At 33.7% G+C, this 16,811-nt stretch overlaps 1 protein-coding gene and 1 long non-coding RNA gene across 4 annotated transcripts in view; one reads left to right on the top strand and one right to left on the bottom strand.

The window, feature by feature from the left end:
- The window catches only part of LOC106123534 (uncharacterized), a 147,807-nt gene extending 146,038 nt beyond the window's left edge, over positions 1-1,769 (top strand). Inside the window, exon 3 of the long non-coding RNA XR_001228170.1 lies at positions 1,711-1,769. This is a non-coding gene — a long non-coding RNA (uncharacterized LOC106123534). The remainder of the gene's footprint in view (positions 1-1,710) is intronic.
- The window catches only part of LOC106123532 (paired box protein Pax-6), a 36,539-nt gene extending 20,204 nt beyond the window's left edge, over positions 1-16,335 (bottom strand). For 2 of the 3 annotated variants that reach the window (XM_013319923.1, XM_013319925.1), the window contains exons 1-2: positions 16,040-16,335; positions 1,693-1,902 (exon numbers count right to left, since the gene is read on the bottom strand). In XM_013319923.1, the coding sequence (XP_013175377.1) occupies positions 1,693-1,902; positions 16,040-16,169 (340 nt within the window). In that variant the 5' untranslated portion in view covers positions 16,170-16,335. The remainder of the gene's footprint in view (positions 1-1,692; positions 1,903-16,039) is intronic. The other variant, XM_013319924.1, reaches the window with a different exon arrangement.
- Positions 16,336-16,811: the final 476 nt, after the last annotated feature.

Raw genomic sequence — 16,811 nt, 5'->3', positions numbered from 1 at the left:
CTTAAATGGGATCAAAATCCAAGACTGACCCCAGATGTGATTCTGTTCAGGATTATAACTTATACTAAACCAAATAATGTCCAGTGTGTTGCAAATTTCGATAACTGTGTCTTTGAATTGTACACAAATAAAAAGGAGTACAGGAAAACGGTAACAATAACCTATGGCAAAAACGTGAGGAATCTCACCGGACATCGACAGACAAATAAAGATTGCTATCAGAACGCAACTGCAATAATAACAAAGGATGCGGTCAAACAAACGATTACGGACGAGGCATCATCGATGTTCTGATAGGATTGACGCAGAGCTCGCGGCGGCTCCGCAGCCCAGTGGCTTATAATTAACACGCTGCGAGTTTTATGTATCGATTAGGATCTAAGCTTTCGTCAATAGGGGGCTCTCGCAGCGGCCACGCTGATGGCTTATCGTTGATTAATAGCGATTGAGATTTTTGCCGCGTCTCTATATAATTAGAACGGAGTTAAATGCAGCATCGGGCCACGGCGCTTTCGACAAATCACCGGATGGTCACTGAATGCTGACAATCCGAGGTATCGATTATAATTTGCTTCTAATAATCGGTTATTTTTATCCGTGAGTAGATTCTCGGAGCCTGGATTTGTTTTGTTTCTATAAATTCCGGATTACAAAAGCTTGCGTTAATATTTTTATAACAACAAATTAGTCGCAATGACAATGTTCTGATCTTATATTATGAAGATATCATGGCGTTTCGATAAACGACATTCTTTAAACAAGTACGAAATTTCTGAATTAAAAAAAAATCTTCAACAACTTTACAAAGGTTAAACTCCTGTTATGTGATAAAATAATATACAATTTCATAGTTGAAAAATGGAAATCAACAAATACGTTGGGTTATTTTTGTACGGCATTATATTTGTAAGTGTTCGTTTTGTTTTATCTCCAGTATTTAAACGCCTGCTCACATTTTGGAGCCCCTTATCAATTTAAATTGACTTGACAAGCGCTCGTGTCACTCAAGCGATGACTAAAGAGTATGCTACTGGAAAGTGTATATTATCATTGGATCACATCGCTTCTTGTTCAAGTTCACTGAGACATGATTGTAGCCTAAACGAAGATAACGTACATCTAAAATAAAGCTAATATTTTCAACATCTTTGGCCTCGACAGGTATAAAATGGTTCCTAAAATGATTATAATATATTCCAAGCAGTAATTATTGGAAATAACTTTGCACCTTGTAACAATGCATCGACAAGCAACACATTAAAGATCATTCGTATGAATCAATATAACGCTGAACGTAGCCCGGAGTATTTTGCTGAAATGAAATATGAGTTAATTGCGGTGCAACCGATACCCAGTAGGCAGAAGGTCGATTTATCAATTAATATATGCAGTCAGGCATTGCAAGTTCTCTAACTCATAATTTTAATATTATTTATAAAATGAATGTAATTGTAATTCGTTTTAGAGAATTTGGATGCATTTTTTAATAACAATTGCCAAATTTTTGTCATGATTTATTTTTACAAGTGCATTTAACGGCGTAAAGTTTACGGATTTAGGGAGCATATTTCAGCTAGTAACATAAAGATAAAGTTTTTTAAAATGTCGATGACGCTGACACGCATATTAGTGATTAGGTTTACAAGCTAATGTTTAAGCCATGGCACTAGCCACCTTGGTGTCAACTCTTACCGAGTAATTTGGTTACAGCACCTTGCTGGGACAGCACGTGATGCGCGATGTCGTAGTGGCGCAGACCGAAGCGGGACAGCTCCAGCAGCCTCTGCTGTGACAGCAGCGAGGAGAGCGGGTGCGACGCCGCGCCGGGATACAGAGGCGTACCCGCCCCACCGCTTGCCCCGCCGCCAGCCCCGCCACCCGAAGACGATGGGGACACCGGCACTGAAACAATTTATCTATGTATTTTGTTTCTTGATTGATCATATTAATTTTGCATAATATTTAGCTGTGAATTTTCATTGCCGAAGCAACTGTTAAAATATTTTTAGAGGTATTGCATTACTACTTTGTTCAAACATGCACTATTTCATGTCTCTAGATTGTGCTACGAACAAGTCTCGGCGCCACAAAACATCCTGTCTCGTCACTTAATTACGCAAAACGCAACTCGATCGCATTTTCTTATCGAGGATGGATGTTCATATCTATGAACCACAAGCATCACATGTCAATTGATTTAAGTAAGCTTGTTTGTTATTTGTTAACAACTTACTTACACAGTACATCTGAAGACGTTAAAAATATTTAATACAAGTAATACAAACTTTAAGAACCAGATATGCAAAAATGTTACATTCCAAAAGATTTGGTAACATCGGATATGATTGTCTTACTGTGTCCCGTTTGAAAAATTCGGCGGTCACTTAACACTTAATTAACTGAAGCCTTAAAGTGAGAAAACCTTATCGTTTGTACTTTGTATCGGTGACTTAAAATACTTTATCAAGTGTGAATTGAAAGTAAAAATAAAAGTACCTAATTAATTGTTTTCAGTTTATATGTTACTAACATTAATATTTTTCAAAGCCAAAGGTAATGTTTTTATCAATAACATTTATAGATATTAGTAGAATGTAATTAAGAAATGTTAAAATAATATTGACTCGACTATGCAAATAATTGAAGCGCACTACGTAGATAGCTAGTAAACTAATGAGATTAGCCGCGAATTACTCTTGTCAAAGTGCATTAAATAAATAGGATATTTCAGTGGGTTTACCTTAATTAAGATGTAATGCTGACATTTAAATGCTGCTTAATGCTTTGCACATTGTGTATAGTTCGTATTCATTATTTAGTACTATTAAATTTTATTATTAATATATGATATATTGCGGAAAAATATTGAACTAATTTCTTTTTAGAAAGTAACATAATGAAGAAGGCGACTGATGCGCCCTCAAAGGACAGAAATGTTATATAGGCTAGGCTATAGGTTAAGCGTTTACAATATGTTTTGCAGTTGTTTCCCCAGTGGAAACTCACAAAGAAGCGATCATTTAATACAAACGCTCCCAATCAAGCACTATGTTTAATTACACTCCCATTAAGATAATACGGGTGTAAGATTTTTTTTATTTCGTCCCGGTTGACGATAAAATCCCTTGCACGTAAGAATATTGATATATCAGAAAATAATAAAACTTAAACTTAAAATGTTTTCTTGATTTTATAATTTTTATTTACTAAATATAAATTCTTTAAATTGCAACAGTTATAGTGCTTTTTCCCATTTTTTGTCCAAGTTTTTTTTAATTTTTACGTAAATTTACTTAAACGCAAAACTTCTTTTATTTCAACTGCGATTGAAATGTCATAAAAAATTGTAGTAGCGCTAAAATGTGTCATTTTCTTGATAATTTCTAACATTTCTTTGAACAAATGCCTCCAGGGCCGCATTACGTTTCAAATTATTGTACGATATCTCTGTCATTTCTTCTACAATTATTTATACTTATCGTAAGTTTATTATATCGTCACATAGTAGTAAAAGATTTAAAAATTAACATCGTGGGAAATTTCACATGGTGAAATCACCGACAATGATAGCATTCTGCACGCTTACCCCATAATATCAGTATTATTTCCTCGATCCCAAATTGATACTGAAAACTTGCAACATAACCTATTAAATTTTTATAACACCACTCGGAAAAGCAATTCTGTAAATCCATGAATAAGATTATATTAATAAAATTTTATACGCAACCCGCTCCGTTAAGATGTTACAAAGACGACATTAAAACGTCCCCGACTTTTAAGGTGTCGCATTTTTAATGCATATAGCATTATCTTCGTCCCGGCAATTTGTCCTTAACTGCGGACCCTTACCTTAAAGGCGATCGTAACAATGCCTTCTTACGAATACGTCGTAACACTTTCAATTATAAATTAAGCTATTAACTTAATGTACAATAATTTGTTTATCAGGTTAAGCATCGAAATTAATGCAAGTGGCATAACTCGTTCATAACTTAACACTTTTTATTAGCGAGTCCGTACGGCAGTTTTGTCAAGTAAGGCATTATCCAAGTTTTCACTTCCGTACAAACGAATGTAGACTTAAAAACGTGGTCGTAAAATATAGATTCCATTGAATTTTAACGACCGATCGAGCGGTCTGGAGTGGTCTTGAACGTATAATTTCTTGTGTAATCGCTTTAATAATGGGTGAAAAAAGTTATATTATCTGCCCACGGTCAATAAATTAACACCGTTTAGAGCAAAAATGTAGATCCTTAGTGTCGCTACTATTATAAATAAAGAGAGCTGGAACGAGCCGAGGCGAGGTCTGAGTCGGCCCGCGGTGCCGGGGCCGAGTGCGTGTGTTTTTATTTGGGTGCGTGAGTAGCGAGGCCTTATTAAAATATTTCGAGTGGAAACTGGAAGGACCACTTAGTGGTGCGCGGGAGTTTCACGCCTGAGCTGATACAACATTAAGTCGACAAGATAGCTTATTTGTGCTGAGCTGAGGATTAGGGGCAATAAATCACTGATTAGAATGTATTGACTGGCGTCGACTCCGGCGCACGATCTTCTCTCTTATTTATATACCGCTAGCTTTTAGGCTTTTATGACTTCATTATTTTACGTCGAACACTTCGACTAGTAATGATTTTATTTACATAATTAACACGAGATGCAAATCGGCCTACGTTTTACGAGTTGCCAGCGTAGCCTTAATTAATTATGGATTATGATCTTTAAAGGGTAAGTTTTAATTAAAGATAATGAAATTTATTTATTCGACGGAATACAGTCGAGAGATTAAGGTTTTTAAAATGGTAAACAAAATTAAAATAAGAGTAAACTCCGCATCTGAGGCAAAAATAAAAAAGACATCGCCGTGTCTTGACTTCTTTAATGCAAAGTCGATTCTTATTTCACCTGTACAGGGACACTGGGCACTGAGTGGATATCGGGAGATGCAACATGGGTACACAAACGTCCGAATTCAAAGCAGTTTAATTTGAAAATAAAAAGTATTTTAGCGCAAGTTTTACCGCTGTTTATTTCAGCATGGAGCGTAAAATTACCTTCTTTTGTGCTAATATTAATTTGGTATCGACGCAGCAATCTCACACAATCGTTGCCAATATTATGACTAATTCCATTCCATTGTATAAAATTCATAAGCATTATGCAAATAAACTTGTTTTATGATTCCTGATATGTAATTTAAGAAATGCGAAATTAAATATACCGTGAAATGCTTCAATTCTAGATGTTAATCGACTTTGTCTCACTTTTTTTTTGTTTTGCCTTTTTGAATTTTAATTTTCTGATATGATGTTTCTGTGTTGTATGATTTGCATTACGATGATTACTTGAATCAAGTCTTTTTGTTCATTACTTCATTGCATTTTTATGGACTTTAATAGTATTTTTTCTTATAAATCTTAATATTAATATTTTGGACGTGTTAAAATTTTATAAACATGAACATATATTTCGCTTGGCACAAGACCGACGAAAGATCTGTGAGCTGACGTCCAGTCTCCATTAAGTGGAGAGGCACCTAAAGAAAGAAAAGGAAAGAGAGGGGGATAGAGAAAATTTTATAGTTTCGTACGATATTGCTGGTTTCTGCTGGTTTCTGATGGGTAAAAGTAGCAGTTGCCGTGTAACCTTGAGACGCGAGGATGTCTTCAGAGTAATTTGATTATTCTACGGCGCCTGTTAACTAGAGCACAACCATGTTTACATGCTACAACTCGATGGTACTATTTAAAAACAAAAGTAGTAATACGGAATGAATGATTTCAAACATTTTGGTTACGGAATTATCGAGTAATTGTGCGAAAAATAAAATCAAATATATCCTATTGGAGATGTCCATTTTCCAAACTGTAATTTATCTCTGTTCTAAATTCAATACAGATATGGTTAGCCGTTTTGGAGTTACGTGGCAACAAGCATTCATAATTTGTACATTCATAACTTTCCGTCTCCATACAATATTGCCTCCTGCCTTCATAAAAAAAAACTAAGCAGTACAACAAGTAAATAATGTATTTAATTGTCGTATTATTGACATAGACTGTAGTTAAAATCAATTTTATACTCACAATAAAATGCAAGCAAACTGTGAAGCCATTACATGACATTTCCCTTTTATGTGATGCCTTAAAGAGATTATAATACAGCTTATACAGAACGCATTGTAAATTTTATCTTTATAAGCGCTTATGATTATTGACTACTTAACCTCAATTCTACATTTGTTTATATTAAGAATGAAATAATTTCAAATGGTAAACATAACCAGAACTTATTAAGTGTTTATTATTATAGAGATTGGTACAAGAGCTTATTGACATGTTTTTTTACTCAATAATTTGATTATTTTCAAGTCCGCGCCATTTTGTATCGTAAAATTTCACAAATATATGTCTCAATAAACGAACAGTGCAAATTCTCAATTGCTTAATATTGTATAAAATTCGAAAACCATCGCTTCATAAAAGATTTTTAAATACGATATTCTTTTATAATTCCGTTATTTTTTCGTATACGCGTTAAATAACCTATTATTTTAACTGAAAACGATACCCATTCAAGATATATTTTTTAAGTGAATAAAATATTTATTCATCATAATAAAAATACATTTCTGGTGAAAGTGTATTTTAACATCGTTTTAACTTATACGTTGTTGTTTGTTTACATATTCTGTTACTAGTAACCTGAGCCTGAGGTCTTAGTGATTTTAAGGATTTACATTCACTGTACTAGGTTCAAAACAGACTTTAATTTGTACCAACATTGTAATGTAAATATTAAAATGCTTCTTTCATATTTATTTACCAGAATTCCGTATAGATTTGTTGTTAATATTAAGTTTATCATTTATTAATCTTGTTTTTGTAAGCTTACATTAAGACAATAAAGGAGACAACTATTTTAATAAGTCGAAAGAAGTAAAATTTGTTATAAGTCGAGGCTCTATCAAACGACCTAGAAGTAAAGCGAGCTATGGAACTTCATTTCTAAAATGTCGTACTGCATTGTGTAAATAGCGTTAATTATTTTTAAAAAACCATTTTTGAAATAATATTTTTTGCATTATTAACACGTTGAACGCCGTAGTAGAAATATAGAAAATCACAAAAAAACTTTTTGCTGGAAATAGATGCGTAATGTCGAATCTTTATACTTTATCTGGTTTGGGGTTCAATTGGAAGCTGGGTTCCACAGATATTGTAGAAAAACCTTGAGGTCACAGGTGCCCAGAGTGCCGTTTAACGTGTTAATAATGATTGATGCAATAAACATAGTATAATCAAACATTTTATAACTGGACGCCTTCATTCGCAAGGGCGCTTTTTTATCACGCGTTAAAATAGTGTTCAAAAAATCCGTTTCCATGTAAAGGTTAATACGGCAGCGCTTTTAAAACGCGACGGTCGTAATCGCGCAATATTGCATTTTGAGCGCTAGGTGAACGTAACAAGACTGATTTTTACGCGCATCTAGCTCGAGAGTCGCTAACGCTGAATTTTAACGCGCGATAAAAAAGCGTTCGTGCCAATGATGGGTAAGTCGTTATAAAACCTAATTACTTTTAATTAATATAGCTGTACTGGTTCAGTGTGAGAGCGCACGCCTTTTCATTGTGTTCACTAATAATACGCCTCCGATACTTTGCGCCATTACCAATGAAATTCTTACTTGCAAACATAATTACTGTTTTATTCTATTTATTAGTAAAATGTTAAGTTTGGCATGTTTACGTTTTTTTAATATTTTTTTATAAATAGTTAAAACTCTAATTTCGTTTTACTTTATGCAATAAAAAGTAAGTTAAAACTTATGGTAAGTGTTACTTATTTTATTACCTCTCATACAGTATCATAATCTGTAACAGTAAAGTATCAGTACTGGTACATGTGTGCCAATATAGTTGTACCAGTAGTACTCATACCTGCAAATATCAGAGAAGAAAATCGATGCAGTTTCCAATTTTATGGATTTTTCATTTATAACAGAAGGGGTCAAACGAGCAGCGGGAACACCGAGGTGTTCAACGACGCCCATGGACATCAGCAATACCAGAGGAACCGCAGACGCGTTGCCGGCCTTTGAGATAGTGATAAGGTTCTTCTTAAAGGACCCTAAGTCGTAGCGGTTGGGAAATACCGAAGAGGAAAGATCATTCCACAACGCTGCTGTGCGAGGCAAGAAGTTTCGCGCAAACCGCACGGTGGTGGATTGCCAGCCATGGAGATGGTGTGGATGGAACCTGGCGGTCTGTCGCGTTGTCCAATGACGGAACTCGGCGGCAGGAATCGTTCCAAACAATTCTTCAGAGCACTCCCCGTGGTAAATGCGGTAGAAAATGCAGAAGAAACTAACGTCCCTCCGCAGCGCCAGAGTGTCGAGCCGATCAGTAAGAGCTCGGTCGTTGACGATATAAAGTTTAATCAGAAAAAATCATCAGCATCTTTATCTGTATATTGTCAGACGTAGCTCATCAACAGTATGCATGCATCGAATTTTTTATAATTTTGAGTCCCCCAAAACATAAGAAACTAGCTATGTGCTCATGTATACTAAATTTGTCTATAGCTAACACACTAGTCACACGTTCCTCATATCTCAAATCGTGTAATAAAATACGCATGAGACTCTTTGGTTTAAAGGTGTGTGTTAACAAAAACAATTAATGAACAACGATACACGGTAGCTTTTTTAAAACAATAGACAAGATAATACGACTATGATCATCATCATCAGCTCGGAGCTTACCCTAACTTAGGTGTAACTAGGCCATAGTCAACATAGTTAACAATTACGGAAATTATGTGAGCTATGTTTTTATATTTAAACAGCATAAATTAATGTAATAAATGGTTAATATATGGCTTAAGCATTGTCTTCAAGCAAAGTGTTAAAATGGATTATAATTATTGTACTTACTATCAAGCGCCACAATATAATGTCATCAAAATGCTCAAATGTCATCAAAAAGTCAAAAAAATAGTCTCTATATTGCAACTTTAATCCTAATTCTTACTCATTATGGTTTTAGTATCATATGAAAAATATATTTTTCCTAAAAAAAGCCTTTTTTATTAGTGTAATTCGTAATTAGCTCAAAAAGCCTAAATTCTTCAAGACTGTTACATTGAACGGGTCGTGGTGGCGTCTGACCGCCGGTGGGTTCCACGAAGTATTTTGCCGATACCATTTCTAGACGATCATTATACACATAAACATTGTATTGAAGTTATACTAATTAAAAAAATTCAATATTCCTCGGATCTTGTGATGTTAGCAAAAAACGCACTGGTTGGCAATATGCACCTGAACTAGTTTACACTAATTTGGTTTAAAATAAAAAGAAACTTTTTAACCGTGTCGCTATATTTGGTTATTCCATTATATTTTTCACGAGAACTTATTAACAATGATGTTTAAAATATGCCAACATATGTAATCCATGGTTGTAGCTAGTTGACTAAGGAATTCATACCCCACCGAATTCAATGTGTCTTAAAGTGTACTAAACACTCTAAAATATTTATAGTTTATGAATTGTTAAGGAATTTTTCTTCTTATTTATTTAGCCTCAAGAATAACCACAAATGTAAGCTCAGTTTAATGGCCAACGATGCCCTATAATTTGTAATTCGTAATCCTTAACTTTAACGAATGCCTTTAATAGCTTTTCCGGTGTAGGCGGAATCCGCAAATTTATAAGTCACATACAGATTTAACAGCGGAACTGAGCATTGAATAAATAAATTAAATGACTTTGCCCACCGCGATGCTAACTTTTTGCGAGTATTATGGTAATTTCAATCTGTAGTTTGCAAAACAATATACATATACAAGTTTTTCAACGCATTTCTCTCGTTTGTACTACATTTAATTTGTTTTATAGAATAAATCTACATATACTAAGATACCACAAAGACATAAACATCATACAGTTAAATGTAATAAAACAGATCATATATATCGTTCCTAATAATAATAACTTTCTTTAGAACATCATAAAATTGGTTGACATCTGGTTGTTTCATTACATATAATTTAAAGTCAAGGTGACCGTTTTTTAATATAACTTTCACGTTTTCAAAGAAAAATATTTGCGATATCCGTGATATATGGCCCATCATCTGTCAAGGATCTAAATATTACTGTTATATGTCAATTGCGCACAACAATTTCACCGCGACCTCAATACATGTTTAAAAGAATTATTACCTCTTAACTGTAGAACAGTTAGCTTTGGTGAAAACATATTATTGCCTAGTTTGTACAGATTTGTTTACATTAGACGTGTTCCTCCTGTAATAACATGTCACATATTAATAGTAAACGGCTCAATAAAATTTCTTTCCGGACGTTTTCTAGTTTATCTAATTTATCTCTTAATACAACATGTCAACTTGACTATAAAGTTTAAGGTAGAATTTATTTTATTTATGACGACTGTATGGTCGTAAAATACTGATTTCTTGTTGTGATAATAACTAAAGAACGCAAACTTGGAAAAATTTGCGATCATTTGTAATCAACATCTGTATCTGTAACATATCATTTTAGCATTACTTTGATTCGGTTTTGAAAGTTAACTGTGAAATAAATCTCATTTACCACCTTTAAAAACTCATCTTCTCTTAAAAATAAAGAAAATATTTTCTAGGAGTTTGACATTTTTTATCTTTGCCAACCTTTCCATGATAAATTATTTATAATATTTATAAGAATCGTCATTATGATAGTTCCCGGGATATTTAGACCTATATCTTTAAAATATACGAGTTTTTAAATTAACTCGAACATAAAGATGTCAAGTTGGCATTGTAAGTCTTCTTTGAGCATTTGCGTCACTTGTTTACATGCCTCAAAGTATTATCAAGTGTTCTTTGGTTTACTTAAATATTCAGTACCAATATTATAGCCAAGTTTACCATACGTAGGACAATTTTCATTTAATTAATCGGATTGGTCGCTGTTTTAAAGAGCTGTTGATTATCATGCGTGTTTAACATTTAGATGTTAATTAGATTTAGCACCTGATCAAATCCATTCGGCAATGTTGTGTTAAGTTCGACGTTAAAATGAATTTAAGTATGATATTCTGAATCAAATTTAATATTATGATTAAGGTGTGGAATGTATTATCGTATTATCGGTACTGGCAAGTAATTCATAATGGTCGTTTGGAAATTTAAAAAGAAATCTTGTATAGAAGTATGTATGCATAACATACACATATGTATGGCAACATACTTTGTTGTTGGATTTGAATTTAAATTAAAATTTTATTACAAGTATTGTACAGAACAATTGTATGTAATGTTATTCCTAATTAGTGTGTAAATACTTGGTTTTAAATGCTCTATATAAAATATACCTAATTAAGAAACATGTCAAACTTTCTTTTCCCCCTTGTAATTGATTAACGATATTATCATCTCCCCGACTTTATCCCAATAATGTGAGGTTGGCGCACAAGGTTTTATAAGTCTTAATCTTCATCATCATTAACTCACCATACATCCCCACCGAAGTGCTTGAAACCTGCCCTAACTTGGAAGGGGTGATAATCCCATAGTCAACCATGCTGGCACAGTGTAGGTTGGATGATTACACGCATATCTTTGAATTTCTTCACAGATAAACTTTGATGTCTTGGCTTAAGTTTAACGGCCGGCCGTCTGATAAAAGCTGTACAGTTTGCAATTAAACATTAATAGAAAATATATTACTAATTTCCTGGTAAAATCTATAAGGAATCTATTACAAAATGACTTGCAGAATTATGTACCTTAAACTTTCTGCTTAGGAGGCCTGGCGTATTTCATACGGTGTAGCAGTTTTGTTTTTGTGATGTTGTAATCGCGTTCGATTAAGTTCTTAGAAAAAATGAGAAATGTAATACGCGTAGCGAATTTGTCCGCTGGCTATCAGTGGTCTTTAGTAACGCTTTTGTTTAGTAACTTCTAATCGAAACTTAGAAAATTTTGCTGTTAACCGGTTTATATGTTTTTTTTTCTTAACAATTTAATATTAGTAGATATATAATAGTAGATTAACTATCGTGAAAATTTCAAAGTGTTTTATTAATTTTACATTAACGCGTTTACATTAAGTTTTGCTTTGTTTAATAATGGATTCAAAGTTAAACAGAAATCGAATCCCTGTATCATCCGTTTAGTGAAAAATTATGTTGCAAAATCTTGTTAATAGTAAATGAATCTAATTTTACATCTTCTTATGAGATGATGTTGAAATATTCTCTAGTGTTTTTTTTTCAGTTTTAAAACGTGCCAGTGATAATTTAATACTAAATCAAATAGTGACTATAAAATAAATCTTTATATGACATATTTTTACTACTAAAATTAAATAAACTCATAAATCAGGCCTTAGTTATGTTTAACTTTACCTTTTTTAAAGATATAAACGTAATACTGGTCTTGAACAATATTATCTCATCTATTGACGCGGAAAACAACTGATGCAGGCAGGTAACAAATAAAAACAAAAACGATAGGCATAAAAACATTCACAAACAAGTTATTATGTAAGAGAAACAAGGAAAAATTATATCATGAAAGTGTATGGAAGTATTGATTAAAATGAACTATTAGATGGTGTTTCTATAAGTCGGATAAATTATGAAGCAAAAATAAAAACAAAGCAACTTAAAAAATATATGCACAGAGTATTTTGAAGTTTAAAAAGCAGAATAGAGAGAGAAAAAAGGGAGTAACAATTATCAATGTTTCTTACGTCGCAGTATTAAGTACATAAATGCAAAAATACAAAAAATATCAACGAATATACCGACGATTACGAGTCATAAAATATTTTCTATTTTTGTTTTGAGTAATTAAATAAAAGACTAAATATCAATTTCAACAGGTCCTATCGGTCCTTTTTGGTACTCTTACAAACATCAACTCTCTAAACTATTACAAAATACACATTGCATATCATTGTAACTCAAACAGTAGGGGGAATATTGATCAGCATTCACCGGAAGCGCTACCGGACTATCTAGCGATCGATCTATAGATTAATTAACTCGATCGGCAATACAATGCTTGCAATGTCCTGTTAGACTTTAATTTTCGCTCACTCATCGCGGCAGCTGTCCTCGGCGACAAAACAAATGACGAGACACGGCGCATTGCATCGGCTTTCGAAACGAACCCATCGACTGCGCCGGACCCGGCTACGTACCGTACGTACCGAAAATACCTTCGCGGTAAGTGGATCATAAATATGTGATTGTCTGAGATGAATGCACGGTAATTACAGCATTGTTATCTCTCTTCTACTGTTTTATTGAACTTTCGGAAAGAGATATAGCTTCCGAAAGCTCCGTGCTAATTTAAACTATTTTCCACTATGTATATTTATTATACGTAGATCTGACAACCAGTTAGAGCACTTATAGAGATGCATGGATGTACCGATACCGCGCAGAGACAAGGGCAGGTTAACGATGATGAGTTGACGACCAGTTGGCATAATTGATCCAATAAAATTATATACAAATTCAGGTACACAAAATAATAATTATTTATTTTTCTTTCGCAGAACTAAATTCAACATATTATGACAAGATGGTCAACAGAAATATATAGTTTTTACTATAAGCATTCTGAAGTGAAATTGTAGACAGGACTATAAATGCTACCATGAGTTTACACTCCCAAAGCACCTATAAGTATAAAAAATATATTCTCTTCTCCCTTATTCCCTTTGAAAAAGCAGAGATAGCAATATGTTTTGTACAGGTGTTCCTGAGAATGGAAACTCACAGATAACCCGTTACTTTTAGCTCTAGAACGGCCGAGCAGTGGCTTCCTTGACCACATCCTGTGTACCCTTTGCTGTTAATGATTGAAGCACTGCATTTTTAACTAGTTTCTTGACCACAATCCCTGCATGTAATAAACCACGAGATCCTAGTTGACATAAAAGATTAGTTCTAATAGATGTAGAGTAAAAATATTGACCCTATGAAAATTTTCAGGTTTGACTAGTCTTTCCATTTGATTAACCGTGAGTTTTTGAGACCAAAATCTCTGTATCGTCATCTATATCATTATCTTTGACACAACAAATGTAATAATATGATTTAAACGAGTATTTTGGATTTATAAACCCGCGGTTTTAGGGTTGATTCTCTTTCTTCAGTTTTACAGTTTTTATCAAGATTATTGATTGATGATAAAGGCCCAAATAATTTTTCATACCACAACGGAAAAATGGTGAGTTAGGCCTTTCCTTCCTAACTACCTTATTTGTGTTACTTAGTCGTTAATATGTGTACTATAGTGTACGTGTTTGTGTTATTTAATAAAGTCAAATAGTAATGAATGAACATTAAAATTCCTTAAGATTACACGCTTTGAAGTTTCGGCATATAAAATACCAATTTATTTTAATTCATTACCTTAAAATTTTGTTTAAATCATTCTTGTATTCAGACAAGCAGCTTTTTTTCGTTGCCCTATCTACGACAGATCTATCTGATAAGAGTTAGAGTCGTCTCTATCTATGACCGGACATATTTAACGCAACTATCTGTCACTAACAGGTTAATCTTTGAATTAGTGTAACTGATTCAAGCCATAACAATTAAATATTAAGTAGTTTTATTTCTAACCAAACCAAATTAATGCCGAAACTAGACTATTAAGATATTTATTTTCCTTTGGTTTTAGTTACTTTTAAAATATCATTCACGTTAATAGTGGAAAGCGGAGGACCGCATGCTGAAGGCTTTGTAGAAGACTTATGTCCAAAAGTGGACAATACCAAATTTGGCAAATTGGTAATTTGGTTCTTACTCAAATTTATAACATACAAATCAAATTTCAAGAGATAATTGGACAGGCTCGGTAGCAGTCAGATTGGTAGCAGAGCAACAATGTATCTCTTCTGTAGTTATGTATTTTTACACGAAACAAACAAGTGTCCGCAACTTAATCCGCGTAAAGGATCAAAATTCAAAAAATCTGTAATAAAGTTTTCATTGAGTGGATAAGTATTTATGTAATCATTTAGATTTTTAAGTATTATATGATATAGGAAAAATATATCTCAATATAAATTTATTTACCTTAGACCTTTTAAGGTGAATTTTCAAAAATTAATTAAATAAAAAGTCATTTCTCCTTAATTTAATTTATATGAATAAAATAAACTGAAATATCCGCGAATACTTCATTCAATTTATTTTTAAAAAAACAAATGTTTTCTCACAAATATCTCTTTTAGTACAGCGTTTCTTTTGTTTTACTATAATAGCATTTATTTTGTGATTACGTTTATTATTTTTTAAATATTGTTAATGTCCTTTACATTGTAATTATTATTAACTTAATAAAATAGTAAACAAAGTAAAAAGAACGCATGATTTGTAAAATTGTTACGTTTTGCGTCGGCATTCGAGTTGTCAGTTAAAACTTTATAACTCTTTTCTCCTTATTATTTTTTTTGGGTTTTATGGTTATGATGTTTTATTAAGTGTCTACATAGTTGTTTAATATCTTACAAATATTATAAATGCGAATGTTTAGTTTTAAAATAAATAATATTATTCTGGCCTAAAGTAAGTTTGTAGCTTTTTTATTAATTTTAGCGACACCTAAAATGTGGGCTTCGTCACAAACTGTTCAATAAGATAATATTAGGACGTAGCAATGATCAATAAATAATTATTGCCAGTATTTTGTTGATATGATTATTTAAAATGGCCTAATTATTGTCGGTTACATTACAACAATTATTTTATGATCTGATACGGGTATGCGTGAGAAATCTTCTGTTTGGAAAACGGATCACACACTCAGGTGTTTTCCACTATTATTCTTACAAGCGTTTTAAAAGTAAGAACCTAACTAAAATAAACTTCTTTTATGTATAACACATTAAAATTAACATACAAGAGTTTATTTTGTACAAAACAAATCTGGAAGTTATAATAAATCAAATCACAACTACTAGTGAGATAAAATGAATAATTGTCTTTATGATAACTTACCGTTGGGTGATATATTGAGGGTCTGCGAGATGGCGGCGGGCGCCGGTGGCGCCGGCTCCATCTTCCAGGGAGCGCAGCACGAGGCGGGCGAGAACTCAGGCGTAGGGCCGCTGCCCGCAGATATCAACATGGTAGAGACCCACTGTCCCTCAACTGTAGGCTAGCATACGCAACAAACGCTTCACACCGGCACGGGTACAGTCCACGGTAGCCGGTCGAATAGCCGCTACTCGATTGTTTTTTAAAGTCAACCGAAGCATACGAGTGACGGCAACCGGCCGCACGCGCTCGCTCGAAGCTCAGCCAGAACACTGAAGAGCGCGCTTGGTGTGCCGGCGCGCCCACTCACGCGCCCACTCCCATTAGCACGCCTCGGAAAAAATCACCGCCGACGAACAATAACAAAAACTACCTCCACCGTATCGAACCTCCGCGCACCTCTCACTCTAACGCTCTTAATTCGATTTCCGAACGCGTCAAAACTACAGCAGCGCTCGATTCATTGCCAGCCTTCCGTCCTGAATTTCTAATCCACCGAGCAATTTTCAGTCTTACCTTTATTACAATTGAATCCATTTTCCATTAGAATTAATGAGTGTTTATAAGTCATTTTAAAAGTGAATCCTTTGGAAACTACTCCTACTCACACTCGTTCGGTTCGGCTTAAGCTTGAACCGTATGAAAGGGACAGGTGCTCGACCGCTCGGTGGTAGAATTACAGTAGTGAGCACAGGTGATCTTTTATCATTCCTTTATAACGGAGGTGTTAATG

The sequence above is a fragment of the Papilio xuthus genome, unplaced genomic scaffold, assembly GCF_000836235.2.
Source record: "Papilio xuthus unplaced genomic scaffold, Pxut_1.1 DF826115.1, whole genome shotgun sequence".
Taxonomy (NCBI): domain Eukaryota; kingdom Metazoa; phylum Arthropoda; class Insecta; order Lepidoptera; family Papilionidae; genus Papilio; species Papilio xuthus.
Note: the sequence above shows the minus strand (reverse complement) of the source record. Positions and strands in the feature narration are given on the sequence as shown.